This window comes from Aulonocara stuartgranti, assembly GCF_965226115.1.
Source record: "Aulonocara stuartgranti genome assembly, chromosome: 16".
NCBI lineage: Eukaryota > Metazoa > Chordata > Actinopteri > Cichliformes > Cichlidae > Aulonocara > Aulonocara stuartgranti.
Genome location: NC_138952.1, coordinates 1981738 through 2008218, shown reverse-complemented (window position 1 = coordinate 2008218; position 26481 = coordinate 1981738). Strand labels below are relative to the sequence as shown.

The window sequence follows — 26481 nt, the reverse complement described above, 5'->3', positions numbered from 1 at the left end:
AAAAGTGCACGATGCTGCACAAACACTAAGCTGGAGACGGCGGATGTCTCGAGACATTGTTGCTCGTTCATCTCCCTCATTAGACAAATGGAAAGGATTCTGTGTATGCTGATCACAATATGCCAATATACATGTCTGAGCACATTGCTAACCTGCTTCCCATCAAGGCATTTCATGACTTTTGTTGTACAAACAGCTGTGTTTATTGTCTCTGTCCTGGGAGAAAGCGTCCTGCCTGGTCTTCACACAGGAACCGACTCTGAGCCAAAGCAGTCGGAGCAGACACCAGGCCCCTTCTGTCTCCCACCAACTTCTGGCAGCCATGTTTTCACAACCCAAGATAACAGAGAAGAAGGAGAAGACACGGGGCAGAGAGACGGTAACAGAGTTTGATAAATGGCACACATGCAAGCAGGAGAGCGAGTGTGTGAGAGATGAAGAGCGAGAGAGACGGAGAGAGGAAGCAACAGAGATGCGGGACAGATGTAGGGAGATTTAGGGGAGTGGGTGGTGAAGGAGCGAGATGAGCAAAAGATACATTGCGAGGTCATCTTAATGTTTATCCACCCACTACAATGATGTGGGTCAATGAGTGTTTCTCAAGAAAGAAAGTGTTGTTTTAGGGTGTTGCAATGATAGCAGGTTCCTTGAGAAAAGCACACATAATTTCTCATATAGTATATTTTTCAAGGAGTATAGGGCCATTTTGCCAAAATACTTTTTTTAAAGAGCGAGAGAGAAACCACTCTAGCAGAGCTTTATCTGCAAAGCAATTTATTTTTAACACAGCACTCCAGTCACTTCACGTTCAGGAACAACCCTGAGCAAGATTACTCACGTCACGCGCTCTCGATGTGTTTAACTGTACGGTAAATGCCGTTGAGGAATCCCCAGGCGAGCTTTACCTAAAAGGTGAGTAAGTGATGTGCACAAAATGGACTATTAAATCTCTGAGCACTGGCAGCCAAGTTGGGTGGGCTGTGGGACTTAGGCATCACCTCCAGGGCCTGCATTAACTCATAAAGATCACTGTCTCTCCCAAACACACCGAGACTGTGTGTGCAGATTTGTGCATTTTGAAAGCACGATGAATGCTGTGCGTATACATACAGGTTTCGTGAGCTCAGTTTGCTTTAAGTATGTTTCTCTGTTTCTCCCACTCCTGTAATTATGGTCGTTGGTATCAGATGAAACCCCACACAGAGCCGATCTCTGGATGTGCCCTTTGCATAAGCAACATCTTGCTGCTAGATTGATGGAGGACCGGAGGAGAGTTCACACAAATGGAGGAGAATTATAGTGTCGAGTTACCTCCAAGTTCTTTTTCTGTGTCGCTTTCTTACTTTTGTTATCTTGTTTCAGTCTCTCCTTTCCCTTCTTTTTTTCCTCTGTTCATTAATTTTCCCTCGCTCATCGCTCATTTCTCTACAGTGGCCCACTCATTTTGCATTTCTATGTAATCTCACGCCTCCAAATATCTGTTTTACTGCAAGTAAACGCTCATTTTGTGCGCTAAATGTACGGCAAATAAGAGCAGCAGACCACCAAGACTCCACTGTAGCAGATAAGCAATGACAGGACACTATTTATCTGAGTGATGTATGGGAATGACTGTCTGCAGAGTAACACTGTCAATCCATGAACAGTGGCAGCCCTTCATTAATGCTTTGTGTGTGTCTGTAAGCACTTAGCATCAACAAAACTCGTTCCCGTGAGGGACGATGTTGCAATCTGAAGGCACTGTTTCATTCAAAGGGTCACATGGAAAAATACACCCGTTCTAACCTGGCTACGCACCCGTGCAGACACGCGCAAATGGACACACGCGCTGACGAAGACAGACGCATGCAGCCACATGCGCACAGATGTCGACAGGCAACTTTATTTATACCAATGCTCCAATAAATCTACCTGCTCATCTGTCTATTTTCTCTGGCTTTGGCTGCTCTGCTCTGAACGCCAGCGCAGGTTTAATGCAGGAGGACGAGAGGGCAGAGCAGTGTGTAGGGGACAGGAGCAGAGACGAGCGCCCCATGGCATTTTCTTCCTCTTGGCTTACCTTTCCATTTCTTAAACGCAACTTCTGGCGCGAGTTTTTTGCACCACCAAATTCCTGGAAAATATGAACTTGTGTCAACTTGTACAGCTCAAACTAATACAGGCCCACTTTTCTTTCTTTCTTTTTTTGGCCTCCTTGTCATCTAATTTCTACAGAATAAATGCCCCCAAATGATATATACCTCCTCTTTATGAGTACCACAGAGAATCCTACACAAAGGGTCAGGTTTAGTGAATCACTGAGGTTAAAACCTAACTTGAACTCATGCTGATGTAAAAACAGAGCTCGTAAAAGTCTGATAAACAAGGTGACAGACACCCAAAGCAGTGACATTAGTGAGTATAAATCCCAGGTTTGTGCTGCTCCTCACAAAATCTAGTGTTCAGAGTGATAGACTGGGTCCAAATAACACACTTACATCACTGTAGAAGTAAAACATCAGTGAAATCTATTTTATTGTGTGGAAATACTGAAACTAAAAAGTATCATCATAGTTTAAATAACAATTTGTCCAACTACATACAAAGTAACTTAATTATCAAAAGGAATGATAATGTATCTGGTTTTGAACGGTGTCTTCGATGTCAGTCACGAGCCACTTGAATCTCTTTAGGCATTTATGTTTAATGAAGCTGCAGTGTAACATCCAAGTATGCAACCATTTCTCCTGAATACAAAGACGAGGAGCAGATGGAAATAAAAAGCAATATCGGACAAAACTCATTTAAATAAATGACCAATGAACGAAGAAGCTTTGCTGGTTAAAGACGGGCTGAATTATGTTACAGTGACATCGCTGAAATGTTTTTAAAGATTTGCGTTCCCACCAAACCTGATTGGAAAGTGTTAAAAAGATGAAGAAGGGGGAAATTCTCAAAAAACACCACTAGTGATAAGATGCAGCCTCCTCATCACTGCCGTGCTCTGGCTCCGTTCACACAAAAACACTAAGGACTGCTGTGACAGCTGTTATCATGACCTTAAGTGGTTAACATCAACTACAAAATGGACTTACAGAATAACCATCGGTTAGGTTATAAAAGTCTGTCACACAGCAGACGATAAAAGTGACGAGGAAGCATCCAGATGTGAGCCACGGTGCGCCGCTAAAACCAGCTGACTCTAAATTATAAATGCGTACCTACATGAAACCTCGCGCAAACACAAAAACCTGAACAGCACAAACTGAAGCAATGTTGTGTTATAGTTCAGTATACTTGCTGTGCACTGCCAGATATACAAAAGTGTAAATTAGATGATACAATAAGTTTATGGGTATTTCTGCTGAAGAGGAACAAAGCAACAAAAAAAGACCTCGTCTGTGTCGCTCAGAGACAGACTGTCCAGGAGTGGTGTGCTTTCAGTACGCAGCATACTGCAGTTTAACAGACAGCAACAAGATATATACACTGAAGGATATGGTGATAACTGGCCAACCTACACAAACACAATAATGCACACCTTCTCTCACACACACGCACGCACACAGGCACTTACAGTATCAAATAAAAGCTAACATCCATAGTGCATTATTATTATTATTATTAGCCCTGTATATCATAATATATAAACAAAATGCATCATATACATTTTTTTGATAACAAAAAAATGTCATGAAAAAAAAAGGTTTCTATTTTGGTTCAGGAGAAACAGCCGACTGCAGGTTTGATTGCCAAGCTGATGAGGACGTCCGCGGCAGCTGCTGCATCCAAAGTGCTTCTGAGAGACAGACGGAAGCAAGTAGTCATCATATCTTTATATAAATAAGAGTCTCTGCTGGCAAGCCAAGTCCGCACCTGCAAAGCATGGTGTTAACAGCATCTTTGCAACTATAACAACGGTTTACAGTTTCCCTTTTTTACATTTTTCATGTAGTAGCAGAACAACAGGTCAAGACCAGCATCGTTTTGTTTTCTCACTATGTTGATTCGCTGCAGTTACAATAACTGAGACACAGTTTTTGGTAAATGCAAACTCAAGAATATGATTACACTTGTTAAGACGGAATATATATGAAAGATGGGTGTAGCCACCAAAACCATCCCCATTGGCATGTTCATATGGGGGTGATTTGCCACGTCCTGCTTTACTGTCAGTTTTACCTGAAATGAGCCCATCGTTTACAAACTGGTTGAAGAAGACTTGAAAACAGCAACCGAGGCTATAAAGTCATTACGTATTGGGGAGTTGCTCCCTGCTGGGTTTTGGAATTAAAGCAGGTTTAAGGCACTTTTGCATTTACTTCACTCTTTAGATCCAGAGGCTACGTCCATCTTTTATGTCAAGTCTATGAGCATTACACCGTTAGATAACAGTACGTCTATGAGCACTGGAATGGAATATGGGCCATAGTGAGGTCCTTAATCTTCTTACTACCCTGCAGAATATCGTGGAATAAAAGCAACGTCTCCTATTAAGCAATGTTGTTGAACTGCAGGTGGAAGGAGGATATGGCATTGTTTCCATTGTTTCCATTGTTTCAACTTCTGACTGAGCTTGATAACCATAAACTCGAGATCCTCTGCATCTTTCACGCTATCCAAACTAAAGCAAGAACTTCAAAAAGTAACAAAAGTAGTTGTAATTAACAAAGTAATTTGACTACTTTAAACTTTAGTTCGTCAGTGACAGAGACTAAGCTCTTTTCGAACCATGCACTTTTTGCACTGGACGACACAACACCAGTGGAAACGGCATAAGCAGTTCTCCTCAAACACCACCGTCTCCTCCCGGAAGCCTCGCTCGCAGCACAACAAATCACAGCCGCTAATGTCCATGGCCGTGCTGTTGCATATACGCCCCTTTGTTCCCAGCGAACCTGTTTTTCGATTTGCGAGGCAGAAATCCGGAGACTCGTCCGAGTAGATCAGATCCTGCTTGTCCGGAGGTTTGATGTTCTGGCCCACAGGGATCAGGGTCTTCCCGTCATTGCCGCCCATCACCTTCGAGGCGCCGTTGAATCGCTCCAGCAGGCGGTCGCCCACTTCACGGAAATGCGGCATCTTTTTCCAGCACGTGCGCAGCGTGCACGAGCCTGACAGTCCGTGGCATTTGCACTCAGTCCTCATGTAGAGCTTTACTGCCTAAAGGGGGGAAAAGGGAGGTGAAAGAGGGCAGACAGGTGAAAAAGAGAGGAGAGGGTTTATCAAGCAGAAAGAAGGACAAAAACAGTTAACTTGTACCCTGAAGTGAAGCCGAGCTGCTTATGACAAATGACTAATTCGCCTAAGAAGAATTTATTATTGTGTTTTCATGATATATGACAGACAAAGGCCCTGGATCACACACACACACACACACACACACACACACACACACACACACACACACACACACACACACACACTGATAGATAGGTAAGATAAAAGCAGACGCTATTCAGAAGGAATTTAACTCCCCAGCCCCCCTCTCCCTCCACGTTGCCTCTGGCCTTCCTACATCTAACAAGCCTTGACAACAGATCATTCACTTATAATGCACATAATTAACCCATCACACACACACACACACACACACACACACACACACACACACACACACACACACACACACACACACAAATGTGTATAAAAGTAGACATGCATTCATGCACATAAACAGACATTTGGGCGCATCGCAGCACGCTTATTTCTCAACCTCTGGGAATTTTTCTTCCTATGTTCAAACAGTTTGTTCACTAATGCTACAATTGGACTGCATCCCAAAAACCCTCCTCTCTTCCTCTCTACCTGCCGCTGACCCCAACTAAAGTGAACTTTATAATTCGGTGTTGCTTGTGCATCTTTTAACAATTCTGCAACGAACTCAAACAGCGACAACGCCGCACAAGGAAATGCGATCCTGAAGATTTGCCAGTGTTCTTCTTATAAACAAACACCAAACTAAACTTGCTCCTTCATCTTCCAGTAGCGCGGTAAGACCATCATGGTGGTAATTCACAACACAGAGGAACTTTTAACTTCTACAGTGGCAGTAGAAAGGCTGCCTCCGAGGCTCAAAAACAAAGCGCCGGGCACGTTCTTGTTTTTTTTGTTTCAGAAACCCGATTCTTGTTAGAATATCAGCTTACGGCACGACACAAATATGGCTGGAGGCCGCGGCTTTCTCTTTTCGCATGTTAGTGGAATGGAAAGAAGCATTCCAATGGACAACCGACACCTTTGTCGAACTTTATCAGCAGGTGAAACATGCATTCTTACTACATTTGAACAGGATACAGAAACTTTGTGAAACTGCTTACCAGTCTGCCAGCTTCGTTATTGTGCAGGTCGACGAGCGTCCTGATGTCACTCTTGCCTTTCCTCCTCTTGGCATCCATAAACTGCTTTGACTTTTCATAACCAAACTCCACATCATCTCCGCAGCCCCCCCACTCCCACTTGACCCCGTCCCCAGAGGAGGACGGCTTCGGAGGCGGTCTGTTCCTGGTGGCCTCACAGCCGCACTGCAGGAGGTCTCCCATACTGCAGGCCTGCGTCACAGAGTGGGTCACACCGGCGGCTGTGATGGCATAAACAAAAGCTGTCTCCCGGATATCTACAGGAACAGGTACAAGCAAAAGAGGGGGTTCGGTTACTGAGTCTGCATGCAGCATTACAAAAGTGCTCACAAAGAGTAATTCCACAGATATCTGATGACTTTTACCAGAGTTTGAAGGAATTCATAGTAATGACAACTTATACAGCCCCACTGCAAACATGTAAAATACAGGATTGTATAAATATACGCCATACACATTTTCTATTCTAAATCTTCTGGATGTGAGTTTTAGATTTAATACAGGCGACATCGATGTCCTTATAGAACCTTGGCATCAAGCATTACAGCTCCTGCCTCATCATTTTCTACTGCAATGGGACAGTTCTCCTCATCTCCAGTCCCCGTTTCGCGAGATCTTCCCCAGGGGACAATTCTCTGTGCCGTTTCGATCTCATACACACTACACTGCCAAAAGTATTCTCTCGTCTGCCTTCACACGCATATGAAGCTGAGCGACATCACATTCTTAATCCACAGGGTTTAATGTGATGTCGGCCCACCCTTTGCAGCTATAACAGCGTCAGCTTTTCTGGGAAGGCTTTCCACAATTTAGGAGTGTGTTAATGGGAATTTTTGACCGTCCTTCCAGAAATGCATTCATGTCTTTATGGACTTTGTGCACTGGTGTTCCCACAAAGTTGGGAACACCAAACACCCCCCCACCAAACACAGGGCAGTCAGACAAGTACTGTTCTCCTGGCAATCACCAAACCCACACTCTGCCAGATGCTGATTTGTCACTCCAGAGAACATGTCTCTGCTCCTCTGGAGTCCAGTGGTGGCGTGCTTTCCACCACAGCATATGACGCTTTGCATTGTAAGGTTTGGATGAAGCTTGTGAGCCCGTTCCACGAAGCTTCACCGTTCTCGAGTTAATCTGAAGGCCACGCGAAGTTTGGAGGTCTGTAGCGACTGACTCTGCTGAAAGTTGGTGACCTCTGAATACCGAGTGTTCATATATGGGTGATGCTCCGTAAATACAGAGCTGATTTTGCTGATGGGTCGTAACAAAATCTCAAATCTTATGTCTCTCATGTAAAATGCTGGATGTCATAAAACTTCATCTGGCTCCACAAACCTGACTGGAAACCTGGTGTCCAACTTCTTTGATTCTGATTGTTGCTCAAACCTCAGCTGACAGACTTGCAACAACTGAGACTTCAAAAGCCTTACATACATGTAAAATATGTGCATGAAGCTCTTCTGGTGGGATGAGTTTAGTTTTTAAGTCCAACTGTCCAAAGTTGGGATTCACAACATTTGGACACATATTTTTCATTAAGTGGTCAGTATCGCTCCACAGTCAGCTGCAGGACAATAAAACAACAAGCATCCCTCCACATCTGTCTCTGCATCCCATCAGTCGATATCTCAGCCCCAGGGAACAGGATAAGAGCGCTTCTCTCTCAGTCCTGCTCGATTACGACAACTGAAGCGTCGCTGGCTTTGTGGTGCTGAGGACGGCTATTTCTCTCTCAGGCCAACATAATCGTACACACAAGCTCTCACACGCCACAGCTGCTGGTTTATTTCGAGTGCATGGCTTAACGCTGCTGGTTAAAGCCGTGCTCAACTACAACTGCAAATCGATCGTCTGTCTCCCCGCGGGTGCTTCAGCATTTCTGCCACCCACAGATCAGCGTGTCTTTATCCGGGGTTAGAGCAGCTATTGTCCATCACCTGACAGAAAAAGAGCAGCTATAAAAAATTGCTGAGAGCTAATGCACGTGAACACTGCTCTTATTCTTACTTTAAATTGAACGTTTGTTGCAGAACAAACTGGAATAAAAAAAGATTTGTGTGTTTGCCCTTTTTTTTTATGGCGAGCAATAACAACACACTGATGCTGCTACCATGTGCTGTGCAGCCAAAGCCCATACAGGGCTTGAATGATTGGCCTTCTGAATGTCGATCTTCAGGATAGAAGAACAAAACCAAACATTTACAGTTTAACACGTTAGCAAGTAATATTATCATAAGTTAATAACGACACGCGTGTGTATGTGATATTTACTATTTTAGTATGTTAACAAATGCTAGCTGATGGGGACTAAACCACAACTGAGCACCTGCTGCTTGAGCAAAGAGGTTTATTTAGACCTCACGAGCTGCATCGCCAAAAACAACAGTGTTGCCCTCTGACCTGAACATAAGTATAAGAAGCACAAGAATTATAAGAAACTTTCTTCAGGTTTAGAATAAGACAGACAAAAGATACTGCTGTACTGTTGTGTGAAAACATCAAAGCTTCCACTCTGTGCAGTCGTGCATGACTCAGTAAGTTGTGGAACCACATTAGTCTCTTTAAGCTGTTTGCAGACATTTGTTTATGCACAGCTCTCTGAAGGATTTCATCACAGCATTTCCATCAGGTCGAGGTCCCGAGTACCAGTATGCCCAGTGTGCCCAGTGCCCGAGCACCTTGCAAATACTGAGTATGAGTTTTTTGCCAGATGTGGTGCTGTGCATTATCTGGCGAAGTCTTGTCGTTTGTTCAGATGCAGTTTTGCAATCCTGCACCGTGCTGCCATGTTCATTTTAGAGAGAAGACGCTTTCTTCTGACTATCCTCCCATGCAAGCCATACTTTTTCATTTTTCCTAAGAGTGCTGTCATGAACTTTAACATTAAACATGCTAAATAAAGCCTGTATGACCTCTCAGCTGTAGCTCTTGGTTTTCTGCAGTTCTGTGACAGACTGTGACGTTGTTGGGACACACACGTACGAATGCTCCAGATGTACAGAGGTGGCCACACTTGCTGATCATCAAGAGTTAATCAAATTTACATTTAATTAGAAGCACCTGGCTGTACTTACCTTCTCAATTCTTATGGAGGCAGTAAGGTGTTCTTAGTTTATCACAGGACTGCACACATGTGTGTGAGGTTGTTAAGTGTGCAGGGATAAAAAAATATGATAACAATTTGTAGGAAGATGTGTTTTAAATAGTGTAAGGCCTGCTGAGGATAAACTAAACGAAAAAACATCTAAAAATAACCTCTGAAGAGAATAAAACACAACAGTTTCACAGGTTTGAGGGAAAAATCTTATTTTAACCACTGTGTGCTGAGTTTACATGAAGCAAAAGCATTTTTATTTCTAGGAGCTGGAAGGCAGCGGCTGTGCAGTCACCACTATCAACACTGCCAGCTCTATATCGCATGATTCACTGAATGGGATTCATTAGGAATGGTAACACACACACACACACACACACACACACTCTGGTACAAATGCTGCATGTCCCGTCTCACATATCTAATCCTCAGATTTACTGAGCTGGTTCCAACATTTTACACAGCAGCTCTTCACGACACAGAAGACGAGCAGACTATTGTGAAATGTTAAATGCTTCAAACTGCATAAAACAATATTTTTCACACACAAACTTTTACGAGTGTGCCTGCACTGGAGACATCTCTGGGTGTCTTACAGCTGGTATTGATATCAAGGCTCGCTGGGGTGTGCAGGTTTTGTCGCACGCCACCCAGTCTGTTTGTGTGTGTGTGTGTGTGTGTGTGTGTGTGTGTGTGTGTGTGTGTGTGTGTGTGTGTGTGTGTGTGTGTGTGTGTGTGTGTGTTACAACTTAAGCAGACCACACCTTTTTGTTCCTACCATTCGGCAGAAGGTTATAACTGCAAACGTACTCAAATTAAAATGTGTCATCTCCAAAGCATCCCTCCAACTATTTAGAAACACGTGTGAAACAGCAGCACTTAAATCATTCGTACAATATGGTGATAGCAACACGTGCTGTGTCCAAACAAGCCGAGAGGCCATCCAGATGTCACCAACTGTGCTTGCAAAGCACGACGCTGAGCAGAGGAAATCTCCACGGCAAAAACTGAACATGAAAAGTGTTGTTTGACATGTTTTTCACACATTTCAGTTTTGAGGGCATCAACTAGCACAAGGCAAAAATATCCTCTCTGTAAAAATGGGCCGACAGCATACACGAGGGGGGAAAGCAGAAGGCTTAAAGAAGAGGGAGAAAACGAAGGGAGAGGAGGAAAGAAGCTATCAAAAATTTGATGATTTGAGGCACCCTGATTCACATTTTCCTCGCAGACATGAATTCCAAACAAATTCCCTGCCACGCTGGGTGTCTGGGCCTGTCTACGTCTGCTTCGATTTCAAAAAAGTCCTTCTGCAGGATCTACAACATATTATTTTAATCGCTTTTTCATCTTTTAGAGGTCATCGTCTAAACGTGATCAGGGACGTCAAGCAAAGCTTAAAAAGGATTACGGCACAGAGGATCCACGCTATAGGAAAACGTTTGTTTAGGTGAACTGTGGTCATATCGAGTGAGTTTCAAAATGTAAGATCAAAACTTGCTCATAAAAGAAAATCTCTGTCAGAATTTACCCATGAAGTGATTCATACTTTTTAAAAACAAGGAACACCCAGATGGGACAGTTTGAGGAGAGGTGGGGAACTCCTGATATAATCACATATGATGTGTGGAAATTAACTGTATCTATAAATCCAAACACATATCAGAAGAGACGGGTTGTATGTTGGGGCTGGACTTCAGCAGTTCTCACTCTCACAGGAGGTCAGAAGGCTACATGCTCGTTTCAGGCCTCTCTTCTGTGGAACCAGATCCCATCCTGGATCCAGGAGACAGACACTATCTCTACTTTTAAGGCTTCAAACTTTCCTTTTTGCTAAAGCGTATAGTTAGAGCTGGATCAGGTGACCCTGAATCCTCCCTTAGCTACACTGTGATAGGTGTAGGCTGCTGGGGGATTCCCATGAGGCACTGGGTGTTTCCTCTTCACTCACCTCTCTGCATTGAATCATTAGTTATTATTAATCTCTGGCTCTCTTCCACAGCGTGTCTTAATATCCACGCCCATGCACACAGTGTCAGTTTAAAGGCTCATTAATGTTAAAAACACTGACAGGAAAATAAAACATCCTGAAACCCGTGTGTCAATCAATCAGCACAGAATCTGAATCATATCTGTGAGTCAGCCTGAGAGCATCATTAGTGAGAAGGTCTCAACGTTTTTGACATGATTGACGATCGGCTTAATTAACGTGAAGCCCCAAAGCAAGAGGCCTTGGTTCGTAACACAGGACAGAATTTCACACACAACTCTGCACACACAATTTGGAATATCTCCTATGTGATTACAGCATCACTGTATGGGGGCTGGCTCGCACTGGGAGCCATGCTGGCTCCATGGTCTGTATGTTTTCGAACACAGAGAGGATAATAAAGACTGATGTCAAGAAAGCAGAAGTCTTTGTTTGGGAGATAAGTGTATGTAAGATGTTTATGGCCCAAGAAGAAAACAATCTGATGCACATGCAAAATGAGCCACTGGGACACATCCACACTGTCAACTATCACGTGCTCAAATTTGGCAACGACTCTCATTTTAACACATTTTACCAGTCCTACCATTGCTCAGTGCTGCTCCAGAATCCCTTTTTTCCCACAGACAGTGTTTGTTGTGCTTCCTTTGTCTGTATTCTGTACAAACCCTGTGAAGCTGAGCGTTAGCAGCAGTCCACAGTCCATGTCCATACTGTGGGGAAATGCAGAGCGATTCCCCACAATTACAGGAGCCGATACCTCACAATTTCTATAAAAATAACTCAAACTAAATCCAGTTTAATCTCCAAGCCTTAAAATGGGCAAAGATCTAGACACAACTTGTGAACCAGTCTGTGGTACTTTCCCAGTTTGTTTGTTTTTGGCAGGGTTTATCTCATGCACCCACAAGTTTCTCAAAGCCCACGTCAAGAACTGCTGACGATGCCAGGACACAATTTCTTTCCGTCTTTTTTAAGACAACGTGCCTCTTGTTGTGTTAAAAGATGGTTTTTGTACCCAAGCAGCAAACAAACATTTACATTTAACGTACGCAGGGAGGTGAGGTAGTAAACGTTGTGTTCACTTGTCTTCCAAACCAGAAAACAGGCCCGTCTTCTAGTCCTGTCTAAATTTAGACACTAAAAGCCTTCTGGTTAGGTTTTGCAACAGGTGTTCTGAGTTAAAATTCAGCGTTTCACAGCATTAACAGCATGCTGCAAGGCAACCTTTTCCCATCTGCAAAAAGCTTTTCCTTCACAGGGACCTGGGACCCCGCAGAGCACATCTGCCTGTGATCGTATGATGCCGATTTCCCATGTTGACTGACTTGTAATGAAATTAATCAGAGCGCCCTGCACGTGATACAAAAAAGGTGGCCAATTTATTAAAATACACAGTTCTTGACCGAGCTTCAGTCTGTGATGAGACGGGAGTGAGGACACGTTGGCCCTTGTGTCAACGTGTTCACTCATTCAGACGTCTCGCACTAAAGTTTTGAAATGGCAGTGTTTCAGTAATGTTGTGAAATCCGCTAAAACCCCTGTTATATAAACACACAAACACACACACACACTAAGTTTTCACCTTCAGCGTTTCTCTTCCATCTGCTGTCTTGACGCAAATCAAAAACTAAACATTTGCACCATGGATCCTTGTATATGCGTTTTCTTTCCATACACTGAGACGAACTGAGTAATAGTTTTCATCATTATATGCACACACACACACACACACACGCATGTGCTGCACAGTTATTAATACAAAATAATTCAAAGCTCTTATTCCACCGACTGCAGCTACAGTCGTTCCTTGTTTCCTCAGAGAGTCGTGTTGACGTACAGCAGCGATGCAGCTCAAGATAAATCCTTTTCACAAACACAGCAAGAAATACACAAATGCCATCACGCAGGTCTTTAAACTGCTCTTAGGCTGTTTGCTAAACAGGATTCGAAGCCTGTTTAACTCAGTCAGTAAAACACCTTTCCACTGTACACGTGAAAAAGCACACAGATGGATGAAACGTGATTGGTAAGAATCATTAGGATTGGGAGAAAACTCACAGTACTGAACAGTGCCCAGCGAGTCGGCTGCTGGAGTAACCGTAGGTAAAACAAAAGTAGCAAAAATAAGCGAATAAAGCAAATAGAAACACGATGCCTGCGGTGAATCGATGAGTTGGCTGCCACAAACACAGCAGCAGAGAGTGACACAAAATGAGACGAGCAATCAAAGGAGTCGAGGCAGCTTCCCTTTTCAAACCTACGCACGGCGTAGCTGTGCTGCTGTCGCACGTGACCTGACAGAAATCGTGCAAAACGCAGCCTTCGTTTTTCTGCAAATAAAAACTGTCATGAAAGTGTCTCTGTAAGAGTGTGTTGTTGCAGAACTGTAGAGGTCAATGAGGTTAAGCAAACCACTTACAGCCAGAGAACATTAAATATGAAGGCACTTTTATTTTGACATGTAGTGCTACTAGTCTATGATAAACAGCCATTAAGAGCAGATCCAGGTAATTGTGGACAAAGGCTTTAAAGCAGCGGAGCACTTTGGCCTCCCTTATAGACAGCCAGGAATTCATGATTAATTGCTAGTCTGTCTCCTACTGGTAGATTCTTGCCCTTTTCCCTCTTCTCTCCCTTCCTCTCTCCTTCTCTCTTTTTCTCCTTTCTTTCTCTGTCCAACAAGACTGGTGTCATAAATTCATATATGGAAAACAAAATCAGTCTTTGGTCCACCTTCATTACAGAAAAATGGCTTTTCTGATGTCACACTGTTATTGAGCTGTAGAGCTTAACAAGAGAAGGCATTGAGAGCATTATTGCATCTATAATTATAAGTTATTAAAGTTAAAAGAAACATAAACTTCTCCATAAACTTCAGTTTCGCAGGTCTTCTGTGTTGATTGTAGGGGTGAGTAAACATATCTGACACATCTAATGGGTATTTGAAATCTCTCAGCCGCGTAATATGTTAGTTATTTTGATTTTGTCTCAGCTGAAAGGAACAAAAATGCCTCCTGATGCAAAAACTTATTGTGTTTACCTTCATTTAGATGGGACGCACTTCTTACTGTCAGGCCACATGAAATCAAAAGTGCTCCAAAAGGGAAACTTATTGGATTTTAATGGCAATCGTGCAGTTCTAGTATGTTACTATCTAGAATTATGACACATCAGAGCCAAACTTCATTTTGCACATCTTCCCCCACTGAGGCAGAAATGAGTTTAATGAAATGTTTGGCACGTTGTGTTTCCTTTGCTGTAAATTAATAATACGTGTGCCTTGTTTGTTAACTAAACACAAAGATAAAGGTCCTCTGTAATGCAAGTCAACGGAGAGACAAGAAACTCTCTATGAATCTAATCAGACAAGAGAAAAAACCAACACAGTAATTGCAGAAGACCCAGCAGTGACCCTGCGTCAGTTATATTACAGACTTCAAAGAGTTGGAGGAAGATGTTAGGAGATCTTAGGAAAGATGTTAAGAGAAAGGGCATTCTTAGCTGATCATTTCAGGCATGCCCAATCTGATGAAGAGGAGAGTCAGTCAAGTGTGAATACGTCTCCTCAGACATACAACAGCTGCCCTTGTTTGTTCGAGTGCCATCAGGCAGGCTTCTGACCTCAACTTGATGCAAGGACAGCGGCTATAATCGTAACCCCGCGAAGACACGACAGCTTCAAATTGAATTTTGGCTTGTAGCGCCAGGTAGACATGAGAATGATTTAAATCTTCTTATTTAACTCGCAGCACTACTTCCAACTATTCCTTCAAGACTGCATGCATTTTACTAAGAAGAGGCAGACGAAGTCACTCACCTTGTTGAAGTATTTTCCCAAAGTATTTGTGGTGGCTGGTGCAGTTCCACCTGCGGTACCTGAACTGGTACTGGCACTCCCGGACGCCCAGCCTGGCTCCTTTGGCCACCTCGTTGATGATCTCGGGCTGAGTCTGGCACAGCTCAGCCTGTTTCCCCGCCAGGCGCTTTGCCTTCCTGCAAATGCTGTTGGGGTCCATGACCAGTGGACTGCCCACCGCCCTGTTTGAACAATGTTAGACAAGAAGAAGAAGAATGGTTTCTAAGCAGCGTTATGACAACAGAGAGTTCACACGGCTTATCTTGTCACTCGGGAAACTCTGCAATCATCAGTCGAAGAAGGTTTTTCTTTGGCTCCTCTACCCACCACATCTCAGCCATGTGACAATGTGCTTCTTGAATCAGCATGTGGGAGACAACAGCATAGTTTCCCAGAGGAATCCTGACTCTGATGTCAGATTGGCAAGTTTAGATTCTGTTATTGGACTGCGCTCGGAGGAACTGTGCGGTCCTCAAAAAGTTGGAAGTCATGTAGTTGGACGGCTTTTTACAGTTGATTTTGATGCTGCTTAAGTTGATTTTGGTAAAGCAGACGGCAGTCTTTCTAGATTTCCTAACGATACAGCCTCTCTGTAGATTTTAGAGACGTTAAGAGCTTTGCTGCTTAAACCACACAGAGTCCTCAAAGCAGCGCTCCTTCAGGGAATCTGCACATATTATATTACAGAAAAGAAGAAGAAAAAATGTTTAAATGTGAGGGAAAATAAATCAAGCTCGCTTCATGAAGTTTAAATATTTAAAACATTAATATGTATATACATATTTCTTGCATTTGATGAATACAACTGTGATCGTCCTGAGCAGCTTTGACAGATTAGTGTATATAACACAGATAAATAGTTTATTCTAACTCTTAATGGGAAAGGGGGAATTGGCTCTGCCACGTGGAATCACTGCCAGCATTTGTGGACACTTCAGTGTCACTACAGGGAAAGTGACTTCATGAGAGGACTTTATTTCCACTCTTTGCTTTTCTCATCTCTGCCTGCTGCCAGTTTATCCTATGTAGAACACCTACTCCATGTCTGCTCTGCATCTTTTCATGCTTTTTGTCCCTGGATGCCAGCAGATGTGATTCATAAGTTGAGGTTTTACAATTAAATAGGGAGGGAAGGAGAAAGCGAGGGCGAGGAAAAGGCCAACCCATAGTTTTCATTCAGCCTCGTTCCTGTTAATAGCACCTCCTGATATCATTCTTCTGCCTTGAGAGTTTGCTTTAAGAAGCAGAACAAACACTCGCCAATTCTCTCCGCTGGCGGTCTGATACCCAGCACAGGCTCCTGCGGTCGTTCCTGCATGTTTTTGTCTATTTTTAGACTGATATAATAATTTAGATGGCAGGCCAACATGTCAGCGGACGACAGAATTAAGTATCTTTCACACATAAGAAAGCTCGTGTTAGCCTCTTTGCTGAAAGAGGCGATCGTGGCTCAAGAGTTGGGAGTTCGCCTTGTAATTGGAAGGTTGCCGGTTCGAGCCCCGGCTTGGACAGTCTCGGTCGTTGTGTCCTTGGGCAAGACACTTCACCCGTTGCCTACTGGTGGTGGTCAGAGGGCCCGGTGGCGCCAGTGTCCGGCAGCCTCGCCTCTGTCAGTGCGCCCCAGGACGGCTGTGGCTACAATGTAGCTGCCATCACCAGTGTGTGAATGATGACTGGATGTGTAAAGCGCTTTGGGGTCCTTTGGGACTAGTAAGGCACTATACAAACACAGGCCATTTAACCTTTAATATGGTACCACCGGGACTTTGTTATGTTACAATAGCAGAAGAACACATTTGTAAAGCACCTAATCCCGAATAATCATCCATTATACAGAGAGCACAATGGGAAAAAGCCGAATGTCATGTTATATGCTGAAAGTGCACTGGCATCTCCACACACAACTGTGGGACACCCACTCTTCCATTTCTTCTGTGGTTACTTCTGTGTGTTGAAAACACTGCTATGGAAACAATGCTGTATTTTCATTACAGGTGTTCTGTGTAAACAGTGTAGCTGTGAGGCTACAATGAGTGTTTGTGTGGTGATCCCACAGATAATTGAAACATACAGACAGTGTGTAGGTGTTAATTACCAGGTACAGGTAAAATACTTAGCAACATACACTCCCTCCCAAAAACCACTTATTATCTACCCACTGCCACCGGGGAGCATGTGTGAGAGAGCGAGGAAGAGATAAATGTCACATTTATGTCTATGCATGCAGGTGTACGTCTTTGCAGTCTGTCTGGGCTGTGAGAAAGGCAAGACGCTCGTTGGTGCGTATGTCTGCAAGAGGGCTCATCACGTGCACGCGGCCCGCTCTGTCAGCAGCTCGCAAAAACCAGGGTGGCTTTTATAATGGGAGACCCGTAAAACTAGTGAATGCACTCGAGTTTTATTCCGACTTCTGTCCACGGCATTCGAAAAATCCACAGACAGCTGGAGCCTCACAAACAAATATATAGATAGATATCGGGAGAGAGAGCCAGAGAGGCTAAAAAGGAAACTATTAAAGGATAAATTTGGCACCAGGATCCCTTGTTCACTACTACATATTACTCCACCTGACACTACTCCTTCTGTGATGCATTCAGAGTTTTGCTCTCGGGATGAACATAGCATTTAAGACATCAGCGTAACTTTGTGCTGAGCATTGGGGGGGGGGGGGGGGGGGGTCAAGATCTCTGTCTAAATAAATAAATAAATCTCGGTAAATTCCCAGATGATTAAACATGCAACTATTTTGCTGGTAATACCTGAAATGAGTAAAGAAATAATGCAAGATAATTCATCATTTTATTGGCTGGTTGGGTTTGATTATTGGGGGGTCATAACCCCCCTAACTCTCCTGAAAATTACACCCCTGGTTTAAGAAAGCATCTTGTCTTTTGTTCTCTCTTTGTGCTGCTGCTCACAGCGGACCTACACAGATAAGCGGCTTATTCCCACGAGGCAATCTGCTTTGTATTTGTATTTATACTTGTACAGTATACATACAGTGAAAAAGCCCCATTATTCCCGGCTGTCGAAGGCGAGCACATTGTCCCATCTGTCCAGTATCATCTCCGCAGGTTGAATCCTGAGTTTTCTTTGATTAACCACGTTTTTTTAAAAACTGAGATCAATGTCACAGAGACCTGGTTATTGCCAGATCTGTTGCAAAAAAAATCACTTAAATCGAGGCTGTCCAACAAAATGAAGGGGGCCAAAAGATCACAAATAACAGCAAGTAAGTAATGCAAAGTCTAAGCCTTTGGGACTCCAGCGAATCACAGTGAGAGCCAACGTTCACACATGGAGACAACTTGGAACTGTGCTGAAACTTCCCAGGATTACAGTCGAACACGGTGGTGGTTGTGTGATGGTTTGAGGCTCCTTTGCTGCTTCAGGACCTGGACCACATGAATTCTGCTCTCTACCAGAAAATCCTGAAGGAGAATGTCCGACCATCGGTTCATGACATGAAGGTTAAGCGGACTATTGCAGCAAGTCCAAAATGAAGGTTTTCAAAGTGTGGACTTAAATCAGACTTAGTTGACCTTAAACAGGCGCTCGTGCTGGAAAAGCCTCCAATGTATCTGAATTAAAACTATTCAGTAAAGCAGAGTGGGACAAAGCTCCTCCACAACAGAAAGACTCATCACCAGCACATCACAAACAGCTGGAGATTTTGCTGACAAGGCAAAAGCATTTATTAAGATTAGGAAGCAACTACTGTTTCACACAGAGCGGGTAGGTTTGGACAGGTTCTTTCCCTTAATAAAAACTGTGTTTGCTCTTCTTCTTTTTGCTTAATATAAACATTTATTTAAAGATTCAAAACATGCGACAAATTTGACAAAAAAAGTAGTCAGGAGGCTGCATATATGTGTGTGTGTGGCTTTAACACCTGTGAGCTCGGGCTTTGACTGCTCTCTAAATGGTCCGTTTGACTTTTTTCTGCTTATGCATCCATTTATCAAAGAGATACGTCACCATGGGCATCTCAGGCAAACAGCTCTGGCTGTGAACCTTCTGTTTGCCAGAGGCAGCCAATCAGAAGAAATTTGCCTTCGAGAGAGGCTGGCCTTAAATGGGAGCGAACAGCTTTTTATAGAGAGCAAATGAACACTGAGTGGCAGCACGAAAGCCCAGTGTGAGATAAATATGGATTATTTTGACAGCAAAGCTCCCAAACGGAGCTGGACATGAGAGATAAAGTTCCCCTTTAAGGTTGTGACACGCAACACAGTGCCGTCTTCAGCTGCATAACAATTGTTATGGTATACCTTAATATAATTATAATAATTAGCTAGCTCTCGACGAGCAGAAACAAGCCCCGGCATGACCTAAATAGAGAGTCATTACAAAGTAAACTTAATTAAACTCGGAGCTTTTGCAAGTTTTAACAATTAGGAGCGATATCGACATAAATGGATACATCAAAGCACGATCGTGCAACGCTGGGACACAGTAGGAAGAAATCATGCCTGAATTTTGGCTGCACATCGGTTGGGTAACGTGGGTTCATCAGACTCAGAAGTTTAGACAAAGGGCACGAGGAGAGTGGGAATGATGGAAGTGAGGTGAACTCAGGTGGAAGAGCACATTGCTGCAGATATACCCAAAAATGGGGTGCATTAATTCAATGATGGGATCAACGTGCTGTAAGTGCCCGGCATTCTTGCCCTTGTTTGGAGACTGAAACATTATAGTGTGCATCAGTGTGAGGAAGGGGAGACTCTGGACTCGCTTTACCGTGGATCCAAAAAGTGCGGATTTCAGGTGCAAAAAAAAAAGCAGGAAAAAAATGTTTGTAATGTCACGAAAAATGCTGATGATCCACGCAGGTGCACTTACAGTGCAGACACAGATAAAAGCTTGCATACACGTCCAAGTAGGAACTTCAAAGCCGGGCAAGTAATCAGATCCTCTTCATGCAAAGTGCCACTGTTCTTCAGTCAGTCATTTATGATACAGCTCCTGAGCAGATAACCCAGTGCAAAACACTGAGAGGGAAGTTCAGTCATTGATCGTATCAGCAGCTTTGAGGAAACACTGTCTCGCATGAACAGTTCTTCTTGAAGATAAAGAGCCGGGCACAGGCAGAGGAACGCGGCAGACGGAGATAAAACAAGGCTGAGAATCACAAGTACTCGAATCAAAGGCACTGATAGGAAAACGATCACTGCTATGACAAATATTCAGCTGCTCCAATCATGAGCTAAACATCTACAGTTTGTCTGCAGTTCGGTCTGCAGATTCTTTCTTTGTACTCTTTATTAAAAAATAGGTGTCAGGCATGATCAAAGGTCTTGGACTGATAGTTTTTCACAATGGCAATAATTATATAATAACCATATTATTTTTAGGTCACAAAGGGATTCAACACTGGCACTCATAGAGACCTCATATCTCATTAAAGATCTCACGCCACCGTGGAGCTGTGGGCCTTTCTCTTTTTTCCACTCCACCCATGAATGAGTGAATTTCATCCCCCTTAATCCCTCAAGTATGCTGCAGATGAATACAGTCACGACAAGCGCTAGTCTGAGACGCCGGAGCAAACGAGACAAAGGGAAAGGGTCGGCAGGAGTGTGAAAATGGAAACAAGATGCTGGGCTTCGTTAGAAAACAAAAAGGAAACCGTTCACATGTGATGTAAATGTGTGCAAATTCAAACATGCTGTTCCCAAACTAAATTTCAAAACGAGCTCCTGGTTCTCGGCTTCGCTGTTTCTCGGTCCTCTCAGCCTGAACGTGTCGATCGCTTTCAAACACGCTCGATCCTGCTGACACGCTGCCGTGAAACGAGCCTGAAACGGTGACATTTGCTGCCATAAAAAGTTTCAGCACTCATAATGGAAGCAAAGGCAATTAAATGTGACCAGCAGGAAACCAACAACGCCGCGCTAATGTCACGAGAAAAACATTATTCTGGTTTAACAACCGTGGCACACCCAGTGACAATTAACAGATACATTTCTGAGTCAAAATATGGACATATTCACATGACTGCATGAAAGAGCTCAACAGCACTCGTGGAACATGGAAGGCAGATCCTGTTTGTGTGTCGCAGGCGTGATGACACATAAAATAAAGCTTTAGAGCAACTAAACTGTCTCTTTCCTTTTAAGAATAACGTGCACCACCAAGCTGTGGTTGCCATAGTGACATCTGTCTATAAACTAAGCCAATGTGTGAAGATGTTTCTGCCATTTCAGATTCAGATTTTTAGATCAGATCAGTTATTCACGTCTCAAAGTTTAAGATGAGCGAAACAGCCTCGGCACATACTTCTACCATTTGATTGAAATGCAGGCAGCAGATTAAACGTCTGTAAAAGGTTTCGAAGGGTTTGCACAAGCGGTTTTTAAGAACAGGCTGACGGGAATCGAACCCGCGTTCTTATCCGACACCTAAATGTGAAAGGCATCAAAGTAAATAACAGCGCCTGCTAACATCAGCACGGTATTAGTTGGTATCACTCCTGCACATGTGGCTTTGTGTGCAGGTATCACCTGATTAAATCATCATAGTTGCGCAGATCACACACAAGAATGTTCGCAGATAAAATAGTCCACATTCAGATGGGGTATTGTCATTTCCCGGACTGTTACCCAGGAAACCTGCGTCTGTGTCCCATCTTGGACTACTAGTCTTACTCTTTTCTTTTTGAGTTTTTATTTAGATGTTTGTTTAGGCACTAAAAGTGCTCAGCTTGGTTAATTATGTCGGACGAATCTGTCTGTGAAGGTAGTCTTTCTTCATTTTTGTCTTTGGAGGTGTTGTTTGCCTGATTTGAGCATTAACCAAGGAAGCGATGGCACGTAATGAGTTCTTCATCTTCAAAGGTATTCTACCTGTTTTTTAAGGAGGTCCTAACATGTGCCACCGAGGCTTAATTCGCTCCTCTTCCTCGATTCTTGGATATTTAGACATTTCTTAGACAGTCGTTCTCCTCTGCTCTGCATTCTTCTGACATTATAATATACCGCTGGCCTGAATGTCTACCAAAATATATGCTGAAACACACTAACACACACATAAACAATTTGATGTCAGTTCTCTGTTGCACATAAAGCCAAACCCACATCGTCATTTAATGTTTATCTTACCCCATCTGCCTGGTGCTGATTACACGTTTAGCTTTCAGCCCAGGACAAGATAAGATCTGTTATAATGAAACTCTCTCGTGCTGATGATGGCAGTGCTCACTATACATTTTGTGCGAGTGTGTGTTTGTTTGCGTGCATATGAGCGCGTATACATATATATATAGTCACCATAATGTGTGACTGAATAAGTGTGTCTGTATATCTTGGAGTGCATGCAGCGCTGACACACACACATGCAGTATGCGTGTGTGTGTGCACCTGTGGCACGCTCTGCGCAGGCCGTCCGCCGATTCAGGACTGTGGCGCACAACAAAGCTGGCCCTGCTCAGCACTGCAGTCAAAACTAGCATAAGAGAGCAAAGACATTCCTGACTGGTGTCTGAGTCTCTGAGCTTTGCTCTCTGCTCTCAGGCCAAATGATTAGAGCGCTTTAATCAGCAGAGGCACTGAAAGGACAGCTATCTCCCAGCATTTCATCTCGCTCACTCTTCGTCTCTCACTGCAGCTCTCGCTTTTCCTTCATCAACAACCTATCTGCGTGATAGGCATTTTCCTTCAAAAGACAAGTACGGCAAAAGACATAAGGAGACAGAGACATTCAGAAGGAGACCGAGAAAGAGAGACGTACGATGGTATGAACAGCATCTTTCAACAGAGAGAATCATTGTCCTGGCAGACAGGAGAGCAATCCACAGGTGTGGTTTCACTGCTCCACAGTTGGCCACACTGTGTGCGTTTCTGTGTATGTGCTGGTGCATATATGCCCACTCATTTATGTGTGTGAGCAAGTGTGTAAGTGAGCTAGAGAGCGAGTGAGAGAAGATGACAGCGTATGTCAGTGGGGATAAAAAGGAAGTAGCTGATTTCTTCGCACTGATTCTCTTCTTCTGCAGTCTTATTTAAAACAAATGTCCCACACTGCCAGCCGAACAGTGACATCAACATCACAGATAACAGCACAGCTCTGTGTCAGGAATCTTTCGCTTACTGATTTGCATTGAGATGAGCAGATTTAGCCCAAATAAAGCGATGAATTCACGGCGACGAAACAGACTGCTGACCCTGTACGGACATTGTTTTTCTCTCTTTCCTTCCACAGCTGGGTACCAGCACAGCTCAGCAAAAGATCAGCACTTTTCTGGCTGGCATTCACTTTGCTGGCTAAATAATAAACACTGTGTTTTGGCCCAACAGCAACACTTGGCCTAAAAAAGGACCTCTGTCTCTTATATTAAAGTCTGGTAAAGGAAAACTGTGATGTGGTGGTAATGAAGATGTATACGCATTATTGTTATTAACCTGCATTAATGGCGTGAGCTGATGTCAAATTACTGTTTAACACATTAGTTATTATAGTAAAAAGAAAAACACCTTGTACTGGATGTAAAATACCAGTAACACTTGAACCCATTCTCTCTTCTCCCCCTTATTTTTGCTCACTTTCACAATCTGTAACAGATACAGTGCAGCCTGTGGATAGACAAGCAGAGACTCTTATGTTTTATTAACAAAGAGAACTCGAGTTAATTCAAACTATCGTCACAGATTACCTCCACAAACCTATTTTTCTACAGTAAGATGGAAAAATGGCAAAGTGGAGGAGCTCTATCTACCAGTCATGCAAGGACATAAACTCACACAGCTTCCATGACACTACATCCCACACTGACCTTGACTGGGCTGTGAATGAACAGTGGGAGGATTCAAGTGGAAAAAAATCACAAAGCTGCACATTCAAACACTACAAAAGTGTGTGTGTGTGTGAGAGAGAGAGAGAGACGGAGAGAGAGTTTGATTCCTATTGAAACAGTAAGACAGACCCTCACCAAGAGAAAATATTTTATCAGCTGATCTGCTGTCTGTCTCTCTGTCTGTCTGTCCAACTGTCACACACCTTGTGGAGCTGAGCCTATAGGGATTTTTTTATGATGACATATCCACTGAGCCCAGAGGGCCACCTGACATTCCTCCCTCTGAACTCTCACTCACAGACACACACACACACATACCACACACAACATCAACACCACATCCACCGATCTCCCTGTCCTCTCTATCGCTGCAGACAATGAAATGCACACACCTCCCTCACCTCCCTGTCTTCTCTTCAGGTTTAGTCTCTCACTCTGGGAGCACCTTAGATTGTTCTTGAGCATTCTTGGATTCGGGTAGTTTGCTGGGAAATGTGCTAATCATTAATCACTTATTAATGTTATGCTACTGCGCATATATATTTATATATATGTGTGTTTATTTAGATTTCAAATAAATAGAAAAACCGCGATTACGCAGAAATCACACGAAGCTTTGGGTTGACGGGAGACAGACAGCGAAAAACACGTGGTAGTAAATGCAAACTCACCACCACAGTCCGATGATATTGACCGGACAAAGCGAGATAAAGAACAGAGCCAGCTGGATCCGCGAGAGACGAGCCGTCATGTTGAAATCCTCAAAGAGACTCCCCACCAAAGTTTCGAGTGACGATCTCAGCCAGCACCGAGTTATTTCTTAAATACATAGGAAGTCCCTGCTTGCTGTCTGCGGCTGGAGTCGGTGCAGGCGCGCTTACAGACTGTCAAGAAGAGCGCAAAAATTCAACTGCTCGTCGGCCGTGCGCATCTTAATGCGCAACAAAGTTGGTCAAGAGGCTACTGGAGAGATGTCCGCTTTCAAAGGTGTGGTTAACCTCTGCATTGTCGTTTTGCCCCATCTGTCGCAGCACGTTACATGCTTCCAGGGCGGACCGAGGACGAATCCCGAAAACACTCAAGTCTTATCTGACTGCGAAACAGCGCGTGAAAAAGCTCCACTCGTGAGGATCTTCGGCTCTGACTCATTTTACTTAAAAAAAAACAAAAAAAAAAACTGTCATATCAGAGTCAGAGAGGAAGAGGAGCGCTTACACATGTCTAACAGTTCACGTCTTCAGGCGCGGAGCCCCGCTGGCCCCACTCTGCTCGCCCTGAAATGACGCCCGGATGAAGTTTCGGTAATTCTCGGTGCTCACCGGCTGCAGGTAGAGGCGTCTCTGCCGCTGTCAGTGTGGGCTCTTTGGATGATGAAGGCAGCAAAAATGCTCTCCCACCTTAGCGTGACGTCGCTCGGGGCGAAGCGAAATCCTCTGTCACTCAGAAAGGAGAGAGAACGAAACTGCAATTAGTTTTAGGAGGAAACGCGCACGCGCACAGGGGGGGGCTGACACGAGCCCGCAGTGTTTACGGTCACCCGAAATCAGAGCTGAGGGGATCACGGGGTGACGTCAGCACAGGTGCGATGGCACTGCTTTGATGCTTGTGCCAAAAGGTTATACGCGTTAAATTCACACTTTCATATTTAAGAATCGTTTAAAGCAAAGACTTTAAAAACGAAACACATGTCGCACGTTGGAAGTTATTTTTAATATTGTGTATATTTGTAGGTACTTGCATGTGTGATCACCTATCTGGCCAAGGGCATATCCATTGAAATTCAACACCCCTGTGCTGCCCTCACACCTGACTATGTTCCACTGCAGTGATGCAATCAGTCACAAGTTAAACACGGACTAAATCAACCTGACACGTACCTCTGTCCTTCCACAGACCATAACCCACACTCTCAATGCCACCACGGACGCTACTCAAGCAGCTGCGCGTTGGATTGTAACAATAACCCAAATTCATATTTTACTCATAATGTTACGACCGCAGTCTGCAAACGAGTCTGGCTCAAAGGGGCAAAAATAGTGGAAACTTTGCAAGTGCTGTAAAGCTTCGACTACAACACACATCAGAACACATCAGTGCATTTCATTTGCGTTTATATTGCACACCGTCCTTTGTGGAATTTATTCCTCATTTTCCTCAAAATTTCAATCTGACGTGATTTTTTCTTCTAAAAAAGGAATAAAAAAAGAATGAACGTTCAAATTCATCAAAGTAATTTCATATGATTTTCCACACAGTCTCAGTGTGCGAACACTGCTGAAAATGTAATCTTAGAGGGACTCATCACCCACATTTGAAGCCGTTTAAACTGCTAAAACTGTGCTGATGTGCAAGTGATGTACAGATGCGGTTTTGCTTTGATATTAAATGTTTTAATGATTAAAGGTC

At 43.6% G+C, this 26481-nt stretch overlaps 1 protein-coding gene across 2 annotated transcripts; it reads right to left on the bottom strand.

Annotated features, from left to right (window-relative positions):
- Positions 1 to 2484: 2484 nt before the first annotated feature.
- Positions 2485 to 25526, bottom strand: wnt6b (wingless-type MMTV integration site family, member 6b). 2 transcript variants are annotated; one of them, XM_082508447.1, is made up of 4 exons: positions 24747 to 25526; positions 15246 to 15466; positions 6300 to 6595; positions 2485 to 5142 (listed from the first exon to the last, which is right to left on the bottom strand). In XM_082508447.1, exons 1-4 carry the CDS (start codon positions 24824 to 24826, stop codon positions 4681 to 4683), a joined length of 1059 nt encoding a protein of 352 aa, XP_082364573.1. In that variant the 5' UTR covers positions 24827 to 25526; the 3' UTR covers positions 2485 to 4680. The 2 variants fall into 2 exon arrangements, with proteins under 2 accessions (XP_082364573.1, XP_082364574.1); XM_082508448.1 differs by having other exon boundaries at positions 25395 to 25521.
- Between the last annotated feature and the right edge of the window lie 955 nt (positions 25527 to 26481).

Coding starts and splice junctions, on each gene's coding strand:
- wnt6b (XM_082508447.1), bottom strand. CDS start 24,826: ATGACGGCTCGTCTCTCGCGGATCCAGCTGGCTCTGTTCTTTATCTCG. Junction 15,467..24,746: donor AATATCATCGGACTGTGGTG/GTGAGTTTGCAT, acceptor TTGTTCAAACAG/GGCGGTGGGCAGTCCACTGG. Junction 5,143..6,299: donor ATAACGAAGCTGGCAGACTG/GTAAGCAGTTTC, acceptor TCCCCCCTTTAG/GCAGTAAAGCTCTACATGAG.